This window comes from Chionomys nivalis, chromosome 4 (assembly GCF_950005125.1).
Source record: "Chionomys nivalis chromosome 4, mChiNiv1.1, whole genome shotgun sequence".
Taxonomy (NCBI): Eukaryota; Metazoa; Chordata; class Mammalia; order Rodentia; family Cricetidae; genus Chionomys; species Chionomys nivalis.
Genome location: NC_080089.1, coordinates 61,903,343 through 61,922,751, shown reverse-complemented (window position 1 = coordinate 61,922,751; position 19,409 = coordinate 61,903,343). Strand labels below are relative to the sequence as shown.

The following is a 19,409-nucleotide window of genomic DNA, read 5'->3' as shown; positions in this document are numbered from 1 at the left end:
TGACCTGCTATGGGGTGTCTGGTTTTCTATGGGTGAGACACTCAGTGCAGTAGGATTTTTTTTTGGGGGGGGGGACATGCTGGGCTAGGAAGTCCACTAGCCAGGTAGTAGTGGCACACATCTTTGATTCCAGAAGGAAGAGGCAGGCAGATTTCTGAGTTCACGGCCAGACTGGTCTGCAGATTGAGTTCCAGGACAGCCAGAGCCACACAGAGAAATTCTGTTTCAAAAACAAAAACAAAACAAAACAAAAAAAGAAAGAAAGAACAAAGAAGAAATACCTACTCATGTTGGGGAGAGGCATGGGTAGTGGGAGGGCTTGGAAAATTGACATGACATTGAAGATTAACTTCACAGGACTATCTCTAGAAAGCTCTCCCTGAACACTCTGTCCCTCTCCTGCCCTCAGTGCTGTGGTGTTCCCTGGACTGTTGCCATGATTGGTTATTACCGTGCTCAACTCCCTAAGCCGTATCTGAATCTGCTTGCCCAGTCTGTGAGGGAAGAGGGAGGGATGGGTCCCCATCAGATGCAGAGGGTCGGGTCCCCATCAGATGCAGAGGGTCGGGTCCCCATCAGATGCAGAATGAATGAATGAACACATGGACCCAAAGGAGGCTGCTTGTGTCTGCTCCCTCAGAGAGGCAGAGGTGTCAGGGGACACAGGGCTTAGGTTGGAGCCCCAGGGTGGGTCAGACTACCAGGATGTGGCACTAACCTGACCCTAAAAGGCCTCAGTTTCCACAGCTTCTCCCGTTCCTTAGGAGGGTCTCGAGCACAGCCTTCGGGCTTTGGCCCCTGCTGGCCTGTGTCTGGAAGGCTGCACCTTATTGAAACTGAGCCTGATGGTGTCCCTTTGCCAAGGCTGTTTCCCTCCCTCCCCCACCCCTTTAACCTTGCCGGTTTGTAAGCTAGTGTCTCCTGGGATGTGTAGCTGAGGGGACGCTAGGCTACAGTTTAGAACAGCATTTCTGAGACATGGCCAGTGGGGGGCAGCAGAGGCCTATGCCCAGCTGCTCTGTTTCCAGAGACTGATTTTTCTCTAAGACTCAACTTGTTTACAACAGTAGCTGTCTCCCAGAGTCTCACCTCTTTTTCTCTACCTTGAAATCATGGTTATCCAGGCTTACGTGGTTTTTGTCTGGTTATAAAGGAGCACTGAAGCCTCTCAATCTCCACCCCACTCCCACCACACCCCCATTGCTGCTCGCACTTCATTAGAGCTGAGGCTCCAGGCTAGGTGGGATGCGAGAGGCTCCATCATGCCCTAGACAGCCTCACTGTGGCACAGCCCATGAGAGAGCCACTCTTAGGTACATGTGTGTGGGCATCTGGTCTCAGTGTTCCCTCTTATCTTCCCCATGGCACAAAGCACAGAGCCTGGTGCGCCAAGGCAATGTGTCTGTGCTCTGCCAGTCTGGTGTGTGTGGGCGCGCGTGTACGTGTGCGTGCGTGCGTGTGTGTGTGTGTGTGTGTGTGTGTGCTTTTTGAGGCAGTCTCTCACTGGCCTGGAGCTAAGCTGACTGGTGACCAAGCTCAAGGATCTGTCTCCATCTCTAGAATGCTGGGATTACACGCAGTCGCCCCTGGCTTCTTTCTGCAGGTTTTGAATGTGAAACTCAGGTCCTCAGGCTTGTATAGCAAGTACTTTACTGGCTGAACCATCTTCCCAGCCCCCCCACCTTGGGTCCCCCCTCCCCTCTCAGAGTGAAGGACTCCCCGGGGCTCACCTGGCGGCTGGGGTCCTCCTCTCGGAAGATGAAGGGGCTGTGGAACTGCCGCTGCAAGGCTGCGTTGACTGTGATCTTCAGAGATCTGTACTTGAGCTGCACAAACAGGGCTTCCTCAGAGATGGCTCTCGGAGCCTTTGTTCCTGTCCCTCTCAGCTGAGAGATTCCCCACAACCACTTCTTCCTTTCCTTCCGGCCCTGCTGAAGGGGTCTAACTTACTGCTTTCAGAGACCTCAGCCACAGGTTCCCTATCAGGTAGAATCTGATTTCCTGGTTGGGGGTCAGCTTCACGTTGCAGGTGATGGAGACCACGTCAGAGTTGCTGTGGTTCTGGAAGAGAGTTGTTGGGGGTGAGCAGGGTGCTGTGGGGACAGGGCCCGTGGCGTGGAATGTGAGCTGGAGCGTGGATCATCAGACAGCCCCAAGGCTGGACCAACTGGGAGAGGGAAGCAGATGGCAGGGACGAGGGTAGAGATGCATGTGGAAACAGAAGGGACAACTGGGGACAAACCAAGGCGTTGTATTTGAAGTTCCTTTTGAAGTTGTGCATAATGGCCAGTGTCCCAGAACCTGTGCTCAACATTAAGGAGTTGGCATTATCACCATATAAACAGCTTATAAGAGAAATGAAACTGTAGCAGATAACCACAATAGATGGAGAAAAGTATTGCAGGGAACTGAATTTCCTGATGCAAACCTCCAGAGAGTGTCTTAATCATCAATCAATCAATCAATCTGTCCATATGTACACACTTGCACACACCCAGAACATGTATCATACACAGGATCAAGACTCTCCCCACCACCCTGCCATCACTCCCATTTCCACTGCTCTTGTGGTCGGAGCCAGAGTGATACGGGAAGAAAAGTCATTTGTAAGGATCACTTGGAAAAAGTAACAGGTGGATGGAAAATGCAAAGATCTTCATCTTGGAGCAATTGAACTTTGTTAGGGTAAAGTTATTTCTGAGGTGGTGCTGGGCCCTCCCAACTCTGCCCAAGGTCAGATCATGGTGAAGTGCAGCAGGCTTCCAAAGGTTGTTCAGTGGGCAAAGGTATGCAGCCAGGATGCCACCAAATCCACCAGATCAGATGACCTGAGTCTGAACCCTGGGGCCCATATGATGGAAAGGGAGAAGTGACTCCTGCAAGTTATCCTCTGACATCCACATGGGTGCCATAGCATGCACATCCACACACACACACACACACACACACACACACACACGAAAGAATGGACGTGAAAAAAATTTAAGTGCTTCTTGTAAGAAATTTGGGTAAATAAGAGATAACTCACTGAGCAAAGCTGCTGAGCATATTTAGGAATTCAGACACCCCCCCCCCATATTCAGGCTATTCCTATTTTGGCCCAGCTGGCAGAGCCTACCTGGTACTGGGACTACTGGTAGGTGCCTTCATATCCTAGCACACGTAGTGCTAGGGACTGAGTCCAGAGCTCCATGTATCACATTCAGCTTGAAAAATTATTTTGAAAAGTAATTCACACCATGTGTGGTAGCTCATGTCTTTAATACTAGCACTTGGGAGACAGAGGCAGGCAAATCTCTGTGAGTTTGAGGCCAGCCTGGTCTATGTAGTGAGTTCCAGGACAGCCAGAGATATACAGAGAAATGCTTATCTTGAAAAACAAACAAAAAAGGAGAATGTTTTTCACTAGCACATATTATTACACATTATACTGAGTTTCATCATGGCTTACATGCATGCACATACTGTATTTGGGTCACATGCATGCCTTGTAACCCTCTCATCCTCTTAACACTCCTGCTAACTCCTTCCCAACTTCAGACCAATAAACTATCTTAAAATTAGATTTTAAAGTGTGTGTGTGTTCCAGGGATGGAACTCAAGTTGTCAGCTTAACGGCATGGTCCTTTGTCCTTGAGCCATACCGCTCTTCAGTAACTCTTACTGATACACGGTTGGCCAAGAGAGAAGCCCCCGAATGGAGAGACGTTCTAACCACATTCCTTGGCTGCTGTGGGACAATGGTCTGTACCCTGTCACTCGTGTTTTAAATAAACACTGATTGGCCAGTAGCCAGGCAGGAAGTATAGGAGGGACAACCAGGTAGGAAGTAGAGGCGGGGCAAGGAGAAGGGGAAAATTCTGGGAAGCGGAAAGATTCAGTCTGCAGTCGTCACCTGGACACAGAGCAAGCAAGGTGTGACTGCCTCACTGAAAAAGGTACCAAGCCACGTGGCTAATACACACAAAAATTATGGGCTAATATAAGTTATAAGAGTTAATAAGAAGCCTGATCTACTAGGCCAGTCAGTTTATAATTAATATAGACCTCTGTGTGTTTATTTGGAACTAAACGGCTGTGGGACTTGGTGGGACAGAAACCTCTGTCAACTCTTGGCTCCCAGTGTGGAGACACTCACCCGCTGTGGAGCACGGCTCAAGTCTTCCTCAGTTGGGGCACTCTGGTACTCTGTGCTGTTCCCCCAGATGTTACATGATGTGTTGACCTGCGTGGAGGACACACACACATACATAAATCTGAACCTCACCCAGGCTCCCCTTTTTCTTCCTCCACCTGGAGAGGCTAAGTGCCCTGGGATCACCCAGACAGTGGGGGAGTTGCTTAGGAGTCTGTTTCCTTTTCTCCCAAATTGGCCCCTGAGGAACATAGCTACCTGGTCAGTGAAGAAGTCCTTCAGCATCAGTAGGCGGTTCCCACCCCTGGTGGCGATGGGCACAGTGATCTTCATCATCACCCCGTGGATAGGGAAAAAGCCCAGATTCTGTACCTGCATACAGAGGAGAGTGTGCATTGTCTCCCTGGTGGGAACACATTCAAGATACTTCAAGCTGGGCTTTAGGGACTGAGAGGCTGATAGATTGCTCTGGGCTTCCCCTGGATCGGCTGTGTGGCCTTGAGCAACACAAGCCGCATGGGTATTGGGGTGCAGCCCAGTTTTTCAGCTCTCAACCCACTTCAGCCCTCGCACAACTTCAGAGGAGCTGACCCTCATGTGCAGGTTGAAGGAACCCTGGGTCCTCTGTGGCAGAGGCTGCTCGGCTGCTCGGCTGCTCCCTGTCGTTCTCCTTCCTCACTTAGTGACAAGATCAAAAGCCACCCTTCCCACTTCCCTCACAGCTAAACACCATGTTATGGACATAAGCGGTAACTGCAGATATGGGATGCAGCTGTTTTGATTTTTCTGTAAAGAGAGGGAGGGAGGGAGGGAGGAAGGGAGGGAGGGAGGGAGGGAGGGAGGGAGGGAGGGAGGGAGGGAAGGAGGGAGAAGTGAGCCTTGCAAAAAGGAGAGGGCTAATGTTGCTCAGCACTGCTGACAGATGACCTCCTCAGCCCCTCCCTCCCTCTAACACCCTGTCTCACAGCATGGCTCTGTGCCTTTAGGAGCTCCTCCTAGGGCTTTCTCATGCTAGGGGGGATCCTTGGACCCATGTCTGTATTCTGTGGCTTGAGGCCCACAGACTTTCTCCTGTTAGCCTACAAAAATCTGACAGGGTTTCTCTATGTAACCTTGGCTGTTCTGGAACTCACTCTGTAGACCAGACTGGCCTCGAACTCACAGAAATCCCCCAGCCTCTGTCTCCTGAGTGCTGGGATTAAAGTCCACTGCCCAGCTTAAGGACGCTTTTTAACAGGAAGGGACGTGCTTCTCTCCTCTCCCCTTCCGCCTGGACCTGAAGCGTGATGACAGGTGAAGCTGCAGCCATCTTGGGCTGAGGTGAAGCCGATCATCTCTTGTCTAGAATGCTCTTAAATTTCTCAGTGACTGTGAAGCCATCAACTCTAAGCAGCAAGCTTTTTTTTTTTTTTTCTTTTCTGGAGGAAAGTAAACCTTCGTGTGTTTAAACTGCTGTTCTGTATGTTTAAAATCTTTTCCGTACACTGTAATAACTCCCCCAGGCCAGCCTGAATGTCTTTCAGATGAGGGTGAAGCCCAGAGAGGGGAAGTAACTGTTTCTACAAGCTGTACACTGAGCCAGAGGCAGAGCCGAGGATGAGCCCCAGTACCTGCAAGGATTCTTCCCCTCCAACTGGGGTTTGGGGTTTTCAGTTCAGCCCCTTCACTCCAAGGTGCCCTTCAGCCTTACCTTGAAAACACAGTTGAAGGGAGGCCCAATGCCATCATATTTCTCCAGAGAACTGTTGGCCTTGACCTCATAGTGGCTCAGGCTGCTGCTCCTGCATAGACAAAGGGAAAACCGTGTGTGGGCAGAGTCAGTGCTGACCAGATAAACAGGTAGCAATAGAGAACAGGCATGTGCCCATTTCCTGGGACCCCCGTGTCTTATGTGGCAGCTAGGGGGCGCTGTGTTGAGACGGAGTCATAGGCTTGGAAGATGGGATAACCTGAACTCCTGATCCTCCTGCCTCTACTTCTGGTATGCTGGGATTATGGTATGTCTGGTTTGTATGGTGCTGTAGGTGGAATGGGGGATTATGGGCATATCTGACTTATATGGCACCATAGTTGGATGGGGATTTACACATACTTGGCCAGCCCTCTACTAGCTAAACTACAAGCCCAGACTGACTCTGTGTCTCTTGTTTCCGCTGCTGTACTGTATACTCCAGGCTAGCTAGCCCTCAGCTTTCTGGATGACTCTCTTGTCTCTGCCTCTAGGAACTGAGCTCGGGTTGAGCCGGGATTGCTAGGCTTATGCAGTACCTTTACCTAACGAGCCATCTCACTGGCCCCAAACAGACTGACTTTAAAGAAGATTTCTTTTGTTTGGAGTTATGTGTACCTAGGTGTCTGTTTGTAGGTCTGTGAATGCAGTGCCTACAGAATTCAGAAGAGGTGTCAGTACCCTGGGACCAGAGTGACCAATGTGGTTGGGAGCCATGTGATGTGGGTACTGGGACCCGAACCCAGGTCCTCTGGAAGCCATCCCTCCGGCCTGCCACACTGACTTGGAAGAGTTCTGTTTTTCACTTCTCCTCCAGCCTTGTGCACTAGGGGACCTCCTCCTGCCCACCTCCATACTTGTCCCTGCTAGCTCAGGCCCCCCTTCTCTCTTCCGGTTGAATATCCAACTCACCTGGTAAAGAGGACATCTGCTTCGTATTTGAGGTGGAAGCGAAGGAGGGCCATGTTGTCATCCGTGGTGCTCTCCTGCTCGTGACTGTCACTACAAGGGGAGGGGTGGGATCAGAGAGGACACTGGCACAAGAATTGTAGAAGGTGGAAGGGAGGATGTGCTGGCTTTTCAGGCTGCTGGGTTATGATCAGGCCATCGAGGAAAGCTGAGGTGTTTCCTAGAGGGTGGGCCAGGGGGGCAGGAATGGATGCCAGCCCCCTCTGTGGCCAGGAGGTCAGGGAGGACTTTGGGTAGCTCATGGCCACTCCCTGCCTGTGCCATCTTCTTAATGAACTTCCCCAGCTGCTGTGCTGAAGATGAGGAGGGATTTGGGACTGGGAGAAGGACGAGCCTTGAGCAAAGCCACCTAGTCTGCCGTGGGAAGAATAGTGGGGTTTACTGTGGAGGAGCTCACTGATTCACAATCCCACAGGGTGCAGCTCCCTAAGATAATGGGTGACTATGCCAGGAGAAGCCAAAGGAACCCTTGGAGGGGGCATGGTCCAAGGTACTTTCACCTAACAGTCAGTACTCAAACACCAGGGCAGGTACCCACAAAGGTTAAACCCCAAGATTTCAGCTTGTACAGAAGCTAAGTTCTACTCTTCAGGCTAGGGGATGGGGCTAGGAAAGGGGTGCTCAGAGTACACTGCTGTCCATGTCCCTTCTTGTCCATTCCTGGTTGACAAATGCCCATGCATGTTACTGTGCCAGTATGTTCACTCTGTATAAGAAGAGGACCTTTTGGTCCAGGGAGGAGCCGGAAGGCCCCAGCATACGAAGACACTTTGCAAACTCAGTCCTGAGTCCAGTGAGGGTTCTGTGAATATGTGGGGGTTTGTTTACGCATAGCTGGTGGCCAGCACAGACTGGTGATGGGTGTCCCCAGCCCACCTGTGACCGGGTAAAGCCACTGATGTTTGGTTTGCTGGAGGCTTTCTTCTTAGCTAAGGATTTTGGCTGGGGACAGAAGCCAGCCTGTCCTGACTTCTTTCCTCCCTCCATCTCACACAGAGGTGACTCTATGAGAAAAGAAACAGTTTCTCACTGGCCTAGGAGGTTCACTGGTCAGCCTGGAGCAAGCTACCTTCAGGAAGCCAGAGGGACAGACAGACAGACAAACCCACACAGAAGAAGAAAAGTTTTCTTCAAAATGAAGAAATGCCCAAGGAGGGCATGATGCTTTGTACTGAAAGTCAACCAGCCACGGTGGAGAGTTACCTCTGCTCCTGGCTATGAGGGGTTGTCTAGACTGGCTTAACTGAGGCAGAAAGAGCTGCCCTGCATGTGGGCAGCACCATCCCCTGGGCTGGACTTTCAGATCGAATCAAAAGGAGAATTCGATCTGAGCACAGCATTCACCTCTGCTCCCCGGATGCAGACCTGCTGTGCACCAGCTGCCTCAAGTACCAGCCGCCATGCCTTCCCCACAATGATGGATTGTGTCCTCAAATTATGAACCCAAACAAATCCCTCTTCCCTTCGGTTCCTTGTGCCAAGCATTTTGTTACAGCAATGAGAAAAGTAACAAAAACCGAGAGAGGTAACCAGGACTGCAGGGGCACCAGATGAACTGTGGATCCAAGTGTCCAGCTCCCAGTTGTTCTGTTTACATGCAATATTGTTGGAAGTTCCCACAACCTCATTGATTGTAAGGGGCTGCTGTGTGAACTGACTGATGGACCCGAAGGGGTTCTAATGGCCATTGTGATTTGTAGCTGAGTGATGCAGGAGAATTGTCTGTATTCCGTCAATCATGCTTTAAATAAATGCTGATTGGCCAGGCAGGAAGTATAGGCAGGTCAACCAGACAGGAAGTAGAGGCGGGGCAAGGAGAACAGGAGAATTCTGGGAAGGAGGAAGCCCATTCCTCCCAGTCCTGCCCAGATCACCGAAGAAGCAGGATGTGACTTGCCCTGCTGAAAAAGGTATTGAGCCATGTGGCTAACACAAATAAGAATAATGGGTTGTTATAAGTTAAGAGTTAGTAAGAAACCTGAGCTAATGGGCCAATCAGTTTATCATTAATATAGACCTCTGTGTGATTTTCTTTGGGGCTTACTGGCTGTGGGAACTGGGCAGGACAGAAACCCCCCAACAAGCCCAGCCCACGTGTTACAGCTGAGCTGTAGGATAGTAGGTGTGCAGCCCCCCTCCTCCCTGCACCTGCTCAGCTTGGGTCAGGGAACAGGTTTGACAGTGGTGTACTGTGGGCATAGGAGAGCAGAGGGTGAGGGCAGAGCTGTTGGGGGTCATGGAGGGGTGAGCCTGACCTGCCAGCACCCAGCTGGATCTGAAGATGATGCAGGAACACAGACTTGCTGAACTCGAAGTCCAGTCGGAAAGCCACCTGTGGAGAAGCGGGCCTGAGTGGGGGGTCCTGGAGGTGTGCTGGCTCATACCTACCTCTGACTACCCTTAGAACCCCACGGAGAGTGGCTGGAGGAGTGGTGGGGCTGTAGAATAGTGAGCTGGGGCCACTATGGGTGCAAAGACAGCAGTTCCCCATGAGGGAGCTCCCCCCTTTTATGAGTGTCATGTAGCCCATGCTGGCCTCACACTTGCTGTGTAGCAGATGGACTTTAACCCCTAGCCTTCTGTCTCCACCTCATGAGTGCTGGGGTGACAGGCGTGCCCCAGGGCTTCATGCATGCTAGGTAAGCCCTCTACCAACTGAGCTACAGCCCCAGCAGGAAACTATATTTAGAAACCCCCAGAAGCAAATAGGTCTCTGTTTGCTCCCCGCTCTCTAGGTCCTGGTTTCTGTCCCTCCCTGTTGGACCCCCAGACTCTACCTTGGCTTTGGCCCTGAAGAAGGGGTAGCTGACATTGCAGACTTTCTCATGCAGCCGCTTCTCCTCGTTGACACACTCGATGCTGTTGTCTGAGTCGTCCTGGGATGGGAAAGGCAGTGATCAGGCCCCAGTTCTGAGTCTGGAGCTCATGCTTGCTACAGCAGCCCCTCAACCCACCCCGGAGATCACCCTGCCACTGGCCATGGGAATTGGACACCCGGAATGTAGTTCTGGCTACCTGAACTACAGAGGGCCCCCGACACTGAGGCCAGGTATAGCTGGGTCAGACTAAAGGCATGAGGTGACACTGGGTGGGTCTTAATGTCCAGGTTAACTCAGGTAGACAGGCATTCAGGTGTATGCTGATTCTCCCCTTGTGTCTGGGAACTGGCCAGCTGCAGGTGGGACTCTGAAGTCTAGATCTCGCTCAGGATGTGCACAGTGACTAGGCTGGCGCTGACACTTGGTCTACTTAGAGGTCGAAGCCACTCCCCAGGCTCTGGCCTCCCTGCCTCCTCAGGCTCTGAGGCCCTCTGAATGGTCATGCAGATCTTTCTTTCTTTCTTTCTTTCTTTCTTTCTTTCTTTCTTTCTTTCTTTCTTTCTTTCTTTCTTTCTTTCTTTCTTTCCTTCCTTCCTTCCTTCCTTCCTTCCTTCCTTCCTTCCTTCCTTCCTCCCTCCCTCCCCCTCTCCTTTCTTCCCTCCCTCCCTCCCTTCCTTTCCTAATGGAAGAGAGACCCTGGAGCCACACAATTATATTGCCTGGTCTCCAGTGACTTTGTGTGGACAGTACTGTTCTATATCTGGAGTCCTGGACTGGATAAAAATGGAAAAAGCAAGCTGAAGCCTAGCATTCATTTTCCCTGCTTCCTTGTGCACACAATAAGATCAGCTGCCCTGCCCTCCTGCCGTGATGGACTGTATTCCCCGACCATGCTACATTTCCTCTCAAGGATTCTGTGTAGAACACATATTTAGTGTCAACATGAAGCAGGGGATTGTGAGAGAGGCACACAAGCAGAGGTAATCCCAGGCAGGCCCACAGAGTAAGCAGAGGACCCAGGTGTCAACAAACAGGGCATATTGGGAGGCAGTGGTGATGGGTGGGGGGAGCACATCAGGGTACCCCGGTAAGAGAAAAAACAGGTAGGGCCTTGAATGTGACGATAAGCAGGTGAGGCCTTGAATGTGACAATAAATTATTTGAGATCCCGCAGTCTCCCTGGTAACCATGGTCCCCAGCTCTGGCTGCTGAGGGAGCTCTCACTACGTATAGACCCCCCACTGAGGACCCCCAGAGGAGGGACAGAACACAGCTCTGTCAGCACCACCATTACTCCTGTGCCCTTGGCCGTGGTCAGCTGGGCGAGCAGCCGCGGTCCTACCTTCTGGATCAGGCTGGCGAACTGCAGGTTTTCTGACTGGGAGATGTTGAGGACGGTGCTGTAGGCATTCTCTCCTCTGTTCTCCAGCGTGGCCTCCACGGCCACCCGGCGACGCGTGCTCTCTATGATGAAGACAGTGGTGTCGAAGGACAGCGTGTAGGTGGAGCAGTCCTGTGCAGTCTTCCTCAGCACCCGTTGGCAGTACTCCCTGTGGGAAGAGGCTGCGGCTATCAGGCAGGCGAGCTCGGGGGTGAGGGCTGAAGCGGAGTCTCAGGACTGACAGAGATACGGGAATGGGGGCACCTGGCCAGCCTCTGCCTGTGGGAACAGCGCTGAGAGGAAGTGGATGGTGGGGCCTGCCAAGAGCTCATGCTTCCAGCCGGCCCCCTGCCCCAAAGCCCCCTCTTCTCCAGTCACAGGCCGACCCTGCCTCCGAACTCAGCTCTCCCATTTGACCTCCTAGTCACGTGTGATCTTTCTGCTTCCCTTTTGGCTTTGGCTACCAGGAAGCTCAGCATTAAACCTTGATTACTTTACGTAGACAGGTAGAATATTCCTTTATCCTTTTATCCTGTCCGGATGTGCTATTTCTACTGGCTGTCTGTATCCTGGCATTTACATTTTATCTCAGTGCATAAAAGTCAAACAAAAATTATTGTAAGGTTTGTTCTGTCAGTTAAAAATGATCTCATGGGCTGGGTGGTGGGTGGCCCACACCTCATATCCCAGCACTTGGAAGGCAGAAACAGGTGGATCTCTGTGAGTTCAAGGCCAGCCTGGTCTACAGAACAAGTTTTAGGACAGCCTTGGCTGCACAGAGAAATCCTGTTCTGAAAAAAAAAAAAAAAAAAAGCATTCATAAGCATTGCACCCTGGTTTACCTTGTGTGCTAGTCTGTTTCCTCCAGGGGATTGTGGGTACTGTGTTTGGCCATGTCATGTGGAGGGCAAAGGACAATTTGTGAGGGTCAGGTTTCTCCTTTTACCATGTAGGGCCAGGGATCAGACTCAGGCCATCAGAAGCAAGCAGATTTACCCACTGAGCTATCTCACCAGTACCCCTTAGACTCTTAGGGAGACTGGCAAGCCCTGGTGGTCAGCTAGGGGACCCTACGCATTACCCAGGGTCTGGACATAGAGGACAGGCCCAGAACTCTGGGTTCATCTGTCGTCACCTTCTTCATCTTTTTGTTGTTGCTCTTTGCTTGTTTGTTTGTAAATTTACTTATTTCATGTGCATGTGTATTTCTCCTGCACGTCTATCTGCATACCATACGCATGCCTAATGCCCATAGAGACCAGAAGATGGCATCATAACCCTTGGAACTGGAGTCACAGATGTTTGAACGGGGTCCTCTGAAAGAACAGTCAGTTCTCTTAACCACTGAGCCATCTGTTCAGCCCTATTTGTTTTTGTTTTTGTTTTTTGACAAGGTCTCTTCTCATTCTGGCTGTCCTAGAACTCACAGATACCTGCCTGTCTCTGCCTCTCAAGTGCTGGAATTAAGGTGTGTGCTACCACACCTGAGCTCCCCTCCCCATTCTTTGAGGGGTCTCCTATAGCCCAGACTGACCTGAACTCACTAAGTAGCCAAGAGTGCCTTGGATTTCTGACCACTTCCTTGAGGGCTGTCACCATGCATGGGCCACCACATGGACTTTATGCTGTGCTTGGGCTCAAACCTAGGGCTTTGTGCATGCTAGGCAAGAACTCTATTCACTGAGCTACATTCCTAGCTCCCTGGTTCCAGGTCCTATCTGTTTAGCAGCTTGGGCACAAATGGAGGTATTCCACTCTCAAAGAAGCTGGAGAGGTTAGAGCAGGTTAAAGCAGCTGCATGGGACAGTCCAGCCCTGTGGAGCTCCAGGCCACCAGCAGAGAGGGGTCAAAGGTGTGTGAAGCAAGGAGCCACTCACGTGGCAGTGGGAAGATCACTCCGAGCATCCAGGACAAGGTCAGGGACACAGTGTTCATCCTCATTACAGCCATTCCAAAAGGGCACCTGCAGAGAGAACCAGTGTGACTGACCGGAGAGGGGACCATGGCCTCCAACCCTGGAATCTAGAGCCCCCAGCCATTGTCTCTACACACCAGATGGGGCTCTGCCTGCCTCACAATCCCCCAACACACCCCCTTGCCGATCCCTCCACCCCTGCGCTAAGAGAAAGTGCTCATCCAGGCAGGCAGCACAGGCTCCCTCACCCAGCAGCACAGTTCCAGGCAACAGGAACTGCCCATCTGTTGTGTATAAGATGGAGGCTGGGAACGACACAGCATCTGCTCTTGGATGACTGACATGTGAACAAACAGCTACAGTGTGAAATGCGCAGAAAAGCAGAAGCACGAGGACCAGAAGAGGCAGAGGGAGCACTGGCTTTTGGGCCTGTAGGTGTTCAGGGACATTTCCAAGGTGGGGACAGTGGGTCAGAGGTCTGAAGCACGGCCATGTGAGCTGGATGCACCAGGGGAGTGGAAAGCCTGAGAGCAAGCTAGACGTCCTACAGAGACATGAGTGCAGGAAATGACTCCATGGTTCAGCGCTGTGTAGAGCAAGGCCAGGCAGAAGAGAGGAAGAAACAAACAGCAATCATAAATAAATGTAGAAATAAATATAGCCTTCCCATAAGGCCTTGGGTCATCCCTTGTATATGACAGAGTCAGCAAACACTCTGGCGTGGGAGGGCCCTGCTGGACAAGCATGCTGAGGCAGGTGGGAGGGTGGGCTGGGAGGGGCCAGGCTAGAGGCCGAGGGCCCGGGGAAGTAGCTGTCACACTCAGGAGGGATGGAGATAGCATAGGCTTGCCCAAGGTCTCAGAGGCGGGGTCACTAGGACCTAGAAGCTCTTGGGGTTGAGGGAGGAACTCAGAGTGTTACTCTATTCCTTTTCACCTTCAGCACGCCAGACAGCATCATCTCTTCAGAACCCTAAGATTCAGGAGATTGGCTTGGGGTGGTGCCCTGTGACTCATCCACAGCACAGTTCAGTAGAGGCTGGGTGCTGAAGCCTGGTTCAGCGACAGTCACGGCCATGGATGCAGTCTTGACTGGGGGTGGGGTAGAGGGGGGGACAGGAGACCTGGTCTCATTAACTCCTCTCAAAAGACAGACTGGTGTGGAATGTTCCTTTATACTGTGTGAATGGATGTCGCTGTGATTTGGTTTAATAAAGAAGCTGACTGACCTATAGCTAGACAGGGTAAAGTTTAGGCAGAAGATCCAGACTAAGAGAATGCTGGGAAGAAGGAGGAGGAGTCTTCTTTTTTTTTTGGTGGGGGGGGGTTCGAGACAGGGTTTCTCCGTAGCTTTTTGGTTCCTGTCCTGGAACTAGCTCTTGTAGACCAGGCTGGCCTCGAACTCACAGAGATCTGCTTGCCTCTGCCTCCCGAGTGCTGGGGTTAAAGGCTAGGAGGAGTCTTCGGAGTCGTGAGCCTGACTCAGAAGACGCAACATGGAAAGTCCATAGATGATGTAAATGAGCCTTGGGGCAGCACTTAGATTAATAGGAGTGAGTTAATTTAAGTTGTAAGAGCTGACTTGAGACAAGCCTGAGCGTTCGGCTGAGCATTTATAATTAGTATTAAGTCTCTGTGTGGTTATTTGGGGAGTGGCTGGCAAGACAGAAAAGTCTGCCTACAGACTGGGCCCCCGGTTTGAAGACATTGTTAGAGGTACCCAGTCTACAAAGATACTGTACACACTTCACTAAACCTGGGCTGGGGTCCTGGTGGCTCAAGTCTTCAGCCAGCCATTCAAGAAGCTCACAGAAGACAGCCAGTCCTCAGAAGTTCCAGCCAGGTGATGAAGAGAGATGGTTACTGAACTCAGTGTCACAAACTGGCTTAACCCAGGCTCTCCTGTAGTCTAGGCTGGCATTGAGTTTGCTGCATAGCTGACAATGACCTTGAACTCCTGATCTTTCACCTCCTGAATGCTGGGATTGCAGGCATGTACTACTACAGCTGGTTTATGCCATGCTGGAGAGGGCGCCCAGGGTACTGAGCATGCTAAGCAAGCCCTCTATCAGCTAAGCCATATCCCCAGGCCCTCAGTGCCCCATAAACTGGTGGCGCACACCTGTAACCCCAGAGCTCAGGTGGTGCAGACTCAACAGGCAACTCTGGCTCCATCTCTCATCTTTCCCCCACTTTCTCCCATTCCCTCACTCGGGAGACACAGCCAGCTTTCTTGGCTTGAAAGCAGGTTCTCTCCTGCTCTGAGCTCCCAGTCCAGACTCCTTCAAAGCCAAGCCCAAAGGTGCCTCCTGCAGGAAGTTCCCTGTCCACTATCTGGGGTGGCTCATGTCCTGCATCTCTACCTGGGATCAGGATCCTAGGGGCATCGGGGTCCTGGCATGGGTGACTGCACAAGAATCTGCCTCACGGGCTTCATGAGTGAGCAGTGTGTGCTCATTCATTCCCTTGCTGTATGTACAGGCTTTGTAATGACGGTGTTAGGAAAGTTGGTGGCTAGAAGCAGCTAACTGTCTTCTCCTGCCAGTCCAGTGACTCACATGGGAGAAAAGGGACAAGGGAGAGCAGACAGGCTGGGTGGGAGGCTGGGAGGGGCTGAGGGAAGATGCATACTGTGGGGAGGGCTGGAAGGGTGTACTGTGGAGGATGGGGGAGGCTGTGGGAGTGTGGACAGTGAGATTCCGTCCCAACAGTCCCATCACAGTGCTGGAGAAATCCGAGCAAGCACTCGGGTGACTGTGAGGCTGCAGGCTAGACTTTGCTTGAGTGCCTGAACCTCGAAGCTCCAGGTTTCTCAGTGCTGTGACCTGATTAAGCCTTTGCCTATTGCTTAGGGTCCAATATCGCCTTCTGTAAATCCTGCCTGCTCTTCCAGCCCACTTAGACAGAAATGGGGAGAACTTCTTGAGTGGGACTTTTCAGGGAGCAAGCACCCCATGCTATTAACAGAGGATCCAGGTGCCCCTAATCTATAAGATGCTGAGAGGCAGGGTCTCTGCCACTGCCAGGGAGAAAGCTTTCCTATGGGATCCTTAGTAGCAGGTAGGGAGAGTCCATCACTGACTCTCAACAAACACAATCAACAAACACAAGAGCAAGGTCAGGGTGACAGAGTCCTCTTCTGCAAACGCGGGAGCGAGAGCCAGAGGTCACGGATCTCCTCTGGGCCTCTGCACTTCCCCAGGAACAACTCAGTGTTCCCTGCACATGGGAACCCCACAGAGGAGGCTTATCTTGCTGGTGCTAGCTGTGGGTCTCTGAGGACGGGAGGCAGGAGGGTGAGGGAAGGGTGGGTGTGTGGCAGAGGGGCAGGACGCACCGACACTCTAAGTGTAGTGGGCCAGCCATTGTCTAGCATGGGGCCAAAGTCAGGGTCCTCGAGGGAGTACTCCACGGAGAACGTCACTGGCTTCACATAGTCGGCAGTGTCCTGTGGGGAGAGGATGGCAGAGTTCAGCAAGGAGAGGGTACCATTTCCTGGGCCACAACTCTAGACACAGAGCTCCCACCCCTCTAGGCTAAGAGGACAACGGCCTGTGGCCCTCAGGAGAAAGTCGCCAGGCGGAAAATGGTTTCTGTCAAGGTCTACAGGTGAGAAGTGAGTGCCAGGTAGAAAAGTGATGCCAGTTTAGTGCCCCGAAGTTTTTACCACACTCCTGCTCATCCTTCAAAGCCTCGGCTCTCATGGCTCAGATACCTTGGTCCTTCAGGAAGCTTGGCAGGCGCCTTCCTCCTCCCTCCAGATTTGTTACATCAGCTTCTCCCACAGCATTGAAGCTGCTTCACTGTTCTGTCCTCTTTGTTTTGGTTTCGTTTTGCTACGTAGCCCAGGCTGGCCCCTGATACAGTCTTCCTGCCTCATCTCCTGAGTACTGGGATTACAGGCATGTTACACTATGCTCAGCTAAAAGATCTACCTGTGTGCCTGCTCTCTTTCCCGGCAAGGAATAGTCTGGAAACCTCTGAGTGTGGCCCAAGCACTGTGATACGGCCTGGTGATGTTGAATGGATGAGGGAAGGGACGTGGGTGAACATGTGAACAAGGAGGTTGAGTTTTTCCTGACGAGGGGTGACAGATGACTGGGGTGCTCCAAGTTGCCTGAAAGCCCGTGCCCTAGAGCTGTGCGCATCACACTTGGTATTTCTGTATGGAAGCAAACCTCTTTCTCAGTGATGAGCACCAGGCCACCGCCTCTCTTGGGATGCCACTGGTCAGCATGCCCATGCCTCTGCCCACCTTACCCGATCTTCCTCTCCAGCCCACCCTGCTGTTCTGACTTTCTAGCCTCGGGTGGTGGCCACTCGTTCCCTCATCTTCTCAGATGAACTCACTTCCTTGATTTCATTCCTTCTAGGCGTGAACATCTGGGAAGGCGGGGATATAGTATGGGAGGGGGGCGGTTTGGCCATGAGGGCTTTTATCTGGGGCCTGAGGAAGAGTACCAGCCAAGGTTGACCACACTGTTCTCTGGCTACCCACCGAGGGCTCGGAACTGGCCCGGCACCGTGGGACTTCCTACAGAAGTTCCTCTACTCTGTACCCTTCTTGCAGGGCTGAGGGCCTGCTTGTGGGTTGCTGGGCTCACCAGGACATGGAAGTTGATCTTTTGGCAGTGTTCCTGGCCTGAGGAGAGTACCACAGCCCTGTTGGTGAACTGGTCTGCGCCCTCATCCAGATGTGCCCGTGGCATGTACCGCCTCTCGTCCATGGTGGCATTGTACCTGATGCCTGAAAGAGAGAAGGACAAGACCAAGCTGGTGCTTCATCCCCACCCTAGATCATTCACCTGCTTAGCCTCTGGCTCATCCCTCAGGCAGCTGGAAGCTTCCATATTGGGAGCAAAGGATATGGTGAGCAGGAAGGAGCTGAAGAGGAGGAGGAGGAAAAACAAGAGAACAGCAGGAGGGAGGGAGAAGTGAATTGCAAAAAGGAGAGGGACCGGCAGGCTAATGTTGCTCAGCACTGCTGACCGATGACCTCCTCAGCCCCTCCCTCCCTCTAACACCCTGTCTCACAGCATGGCTCTGTGCCTTTAGGAGCTCCTCCTAGGGCTTTCTCATGCTAGGGGGGCTCCTTGGACCCATGTCTGTATTCTGTGGCTTGAGGCCCACAGACTTTCTCCTGTTAGCCTACAACAGTCTGACAGTCAGGACTGACACAGTGTCTTCTGTCCCCTAGGCAGCTCTATAGTGGCTGTATCCTTTGTCTTATTATAGATGGAACTTACAAGAAAAGTGCCCAGCCACCAGGCCTGAATGTGTCCTCATCTCCCCCTTTCTTCTTTGTCTGGTTTTGTCCTCATCAATGGAAGGGACACTACCTGTGGTCTCCATTGTATCTGTCACTTCCAGGGCTGCAGGGTCCAGGAAGCAGGTACCTGAATCTAATCTGAGGTAAAGGGAGAGGACCCTTCCCAGGCCATGGCCCTGCTGGGTGGCAGTTGTGGCTCACATGCCCAGCCCCTGGTCCCTAGCTCCCCAAGGCTGGCTTCAGGTTGGCTTCCCGAGTCTGCCTGACTCCTGGCCTCCTCTCTGTAGCCTACTGCCTGCCTCTTACATCTGATTCCAAATACAACCAAGGGACATTCTTCTGTCCCTGGTCTTTCCCATCAGTTCTGCCCATACCACTCTTGCCCTGCCAGGAATCCCTTGAAAGGAGAGCCTTAGAGGAGAATCTAGCAGGTATTGAAGGTGCTCAGGGTGTGATCTGGGACCTAGAACCCATTTCGGGAAAGGCCCAGACTGGGAACCAGAACAATCACAAAGCCCATGAGAAACCAGAGCTGGGCTGATGGCCCAAGGAGGCTGGTTTACCGACGGTTGCTGTTTGGAAGTGGGGTGCCAGGAAGACAGGCACGAAACAGAGAAAGGCAGCCAGACAGGTGGCATCCCTGCCGTTGCGCTTGCAGTCCTTGTGGAAGATGTTGATCTTGGGTGGCTCAAAGTGGAGACTGGCGTTGATCTGCACCACGGGGCGGGCCCTGGAGAAGACAGACAGGTCAGCTAGGATGGGGCTGGAGTTCTGACTGCCTTGCTGGGACCCCGGGGCAGGGGCACAGATCCAGATGTGGAGTCTGTAAAACCCCCTAGAGGGTGTGGTGTGGTGGAAGGGGCAGAGAGACCTGAGGAAGCTACAGGATTGATTGGTCAAAGAGAGAGGACGGGTGGCTCAGCGGGTTTAGGGCTCTGGGACAGCCCAGCCTCCTTTTCCTCCGGTTGATCTTGTCGAGGACTGCTGGTTTTCCTCCACCCGGCATGTCCAGCACAACACACATTCGAATCAACTGGGGAGAGAGGGCCTGGGGAGATGGCTCAGGGCTTAAGAGTACTGGCTGCATTTTCAGAGGACACGGGTTTGATTCCCAGCACCAACACATGTGGCAGCTCACAACCACGTGCATCTACAGTCCCAGGGGATCTGACACCTGTTTCTAGCCTGTATGG

At 52.3% G+C, this 19,409-nt stretch overlaps 1 protein-coding gene across 1 annotated transcript in view; it reads right to left on the bottom strand.

Annotated features, from left to right (window-relative positions):
- Itga11 (integrin subunit alpha 11) overlaps positions 1-19,409 on the bottom strand; it is a 102,105-nt gene that overhangs the window by 4,703 nt on the left and 77,993 nt on the right. Inside the window, exons 16-28 of the mRNA XM_057766549.1 lie at positions 18,780-18,946; positions 17,552-17,694; positions 16,285-16,395; positions 12,911-12,996; positions 10,995-11,202; positions 9,611-9,709; positions 9,089-9,165; positions 6,777-6,866; positions 5,826-5,916; positions 4,394-4,507; positions 4,139-4,225; positions 1,951-2,061; positions 1,731-1,826 (exon numbers count right to left, since the gene is read on the bottom strand). Coding sequence (XP_057622532.1) covers positions 1,731-1,826; positions 1,951-2,061; positions 4,139-4,225; positions 4,394-4,507; positions 5,826-5,916; positions 6,777-6,866; positions 9,089-9,165; positions 9,611-9,709; positions 10,995-11,202; positions 12,911-12,996; positions 16,285-16,395; positions 17,552-17,694; positions 18,780-18,946 — 1,480 coding nt within the window. The remainder of the gene's footprint in view (positions 1-1,730; positions 1,827-1,950; positions 2,062-4,138; positions 4,226-4,393; positions 4,508-5,825; positions 5,917-6,776; positions 6,867-9,088; positions 9,166-9,610; positions 9,710-10,994; positions 11,203-12,910; positions 12,997-16,284; positions 16,396-17,551; positions 17,695-18,779; positions 18,947-19,409) is intronic.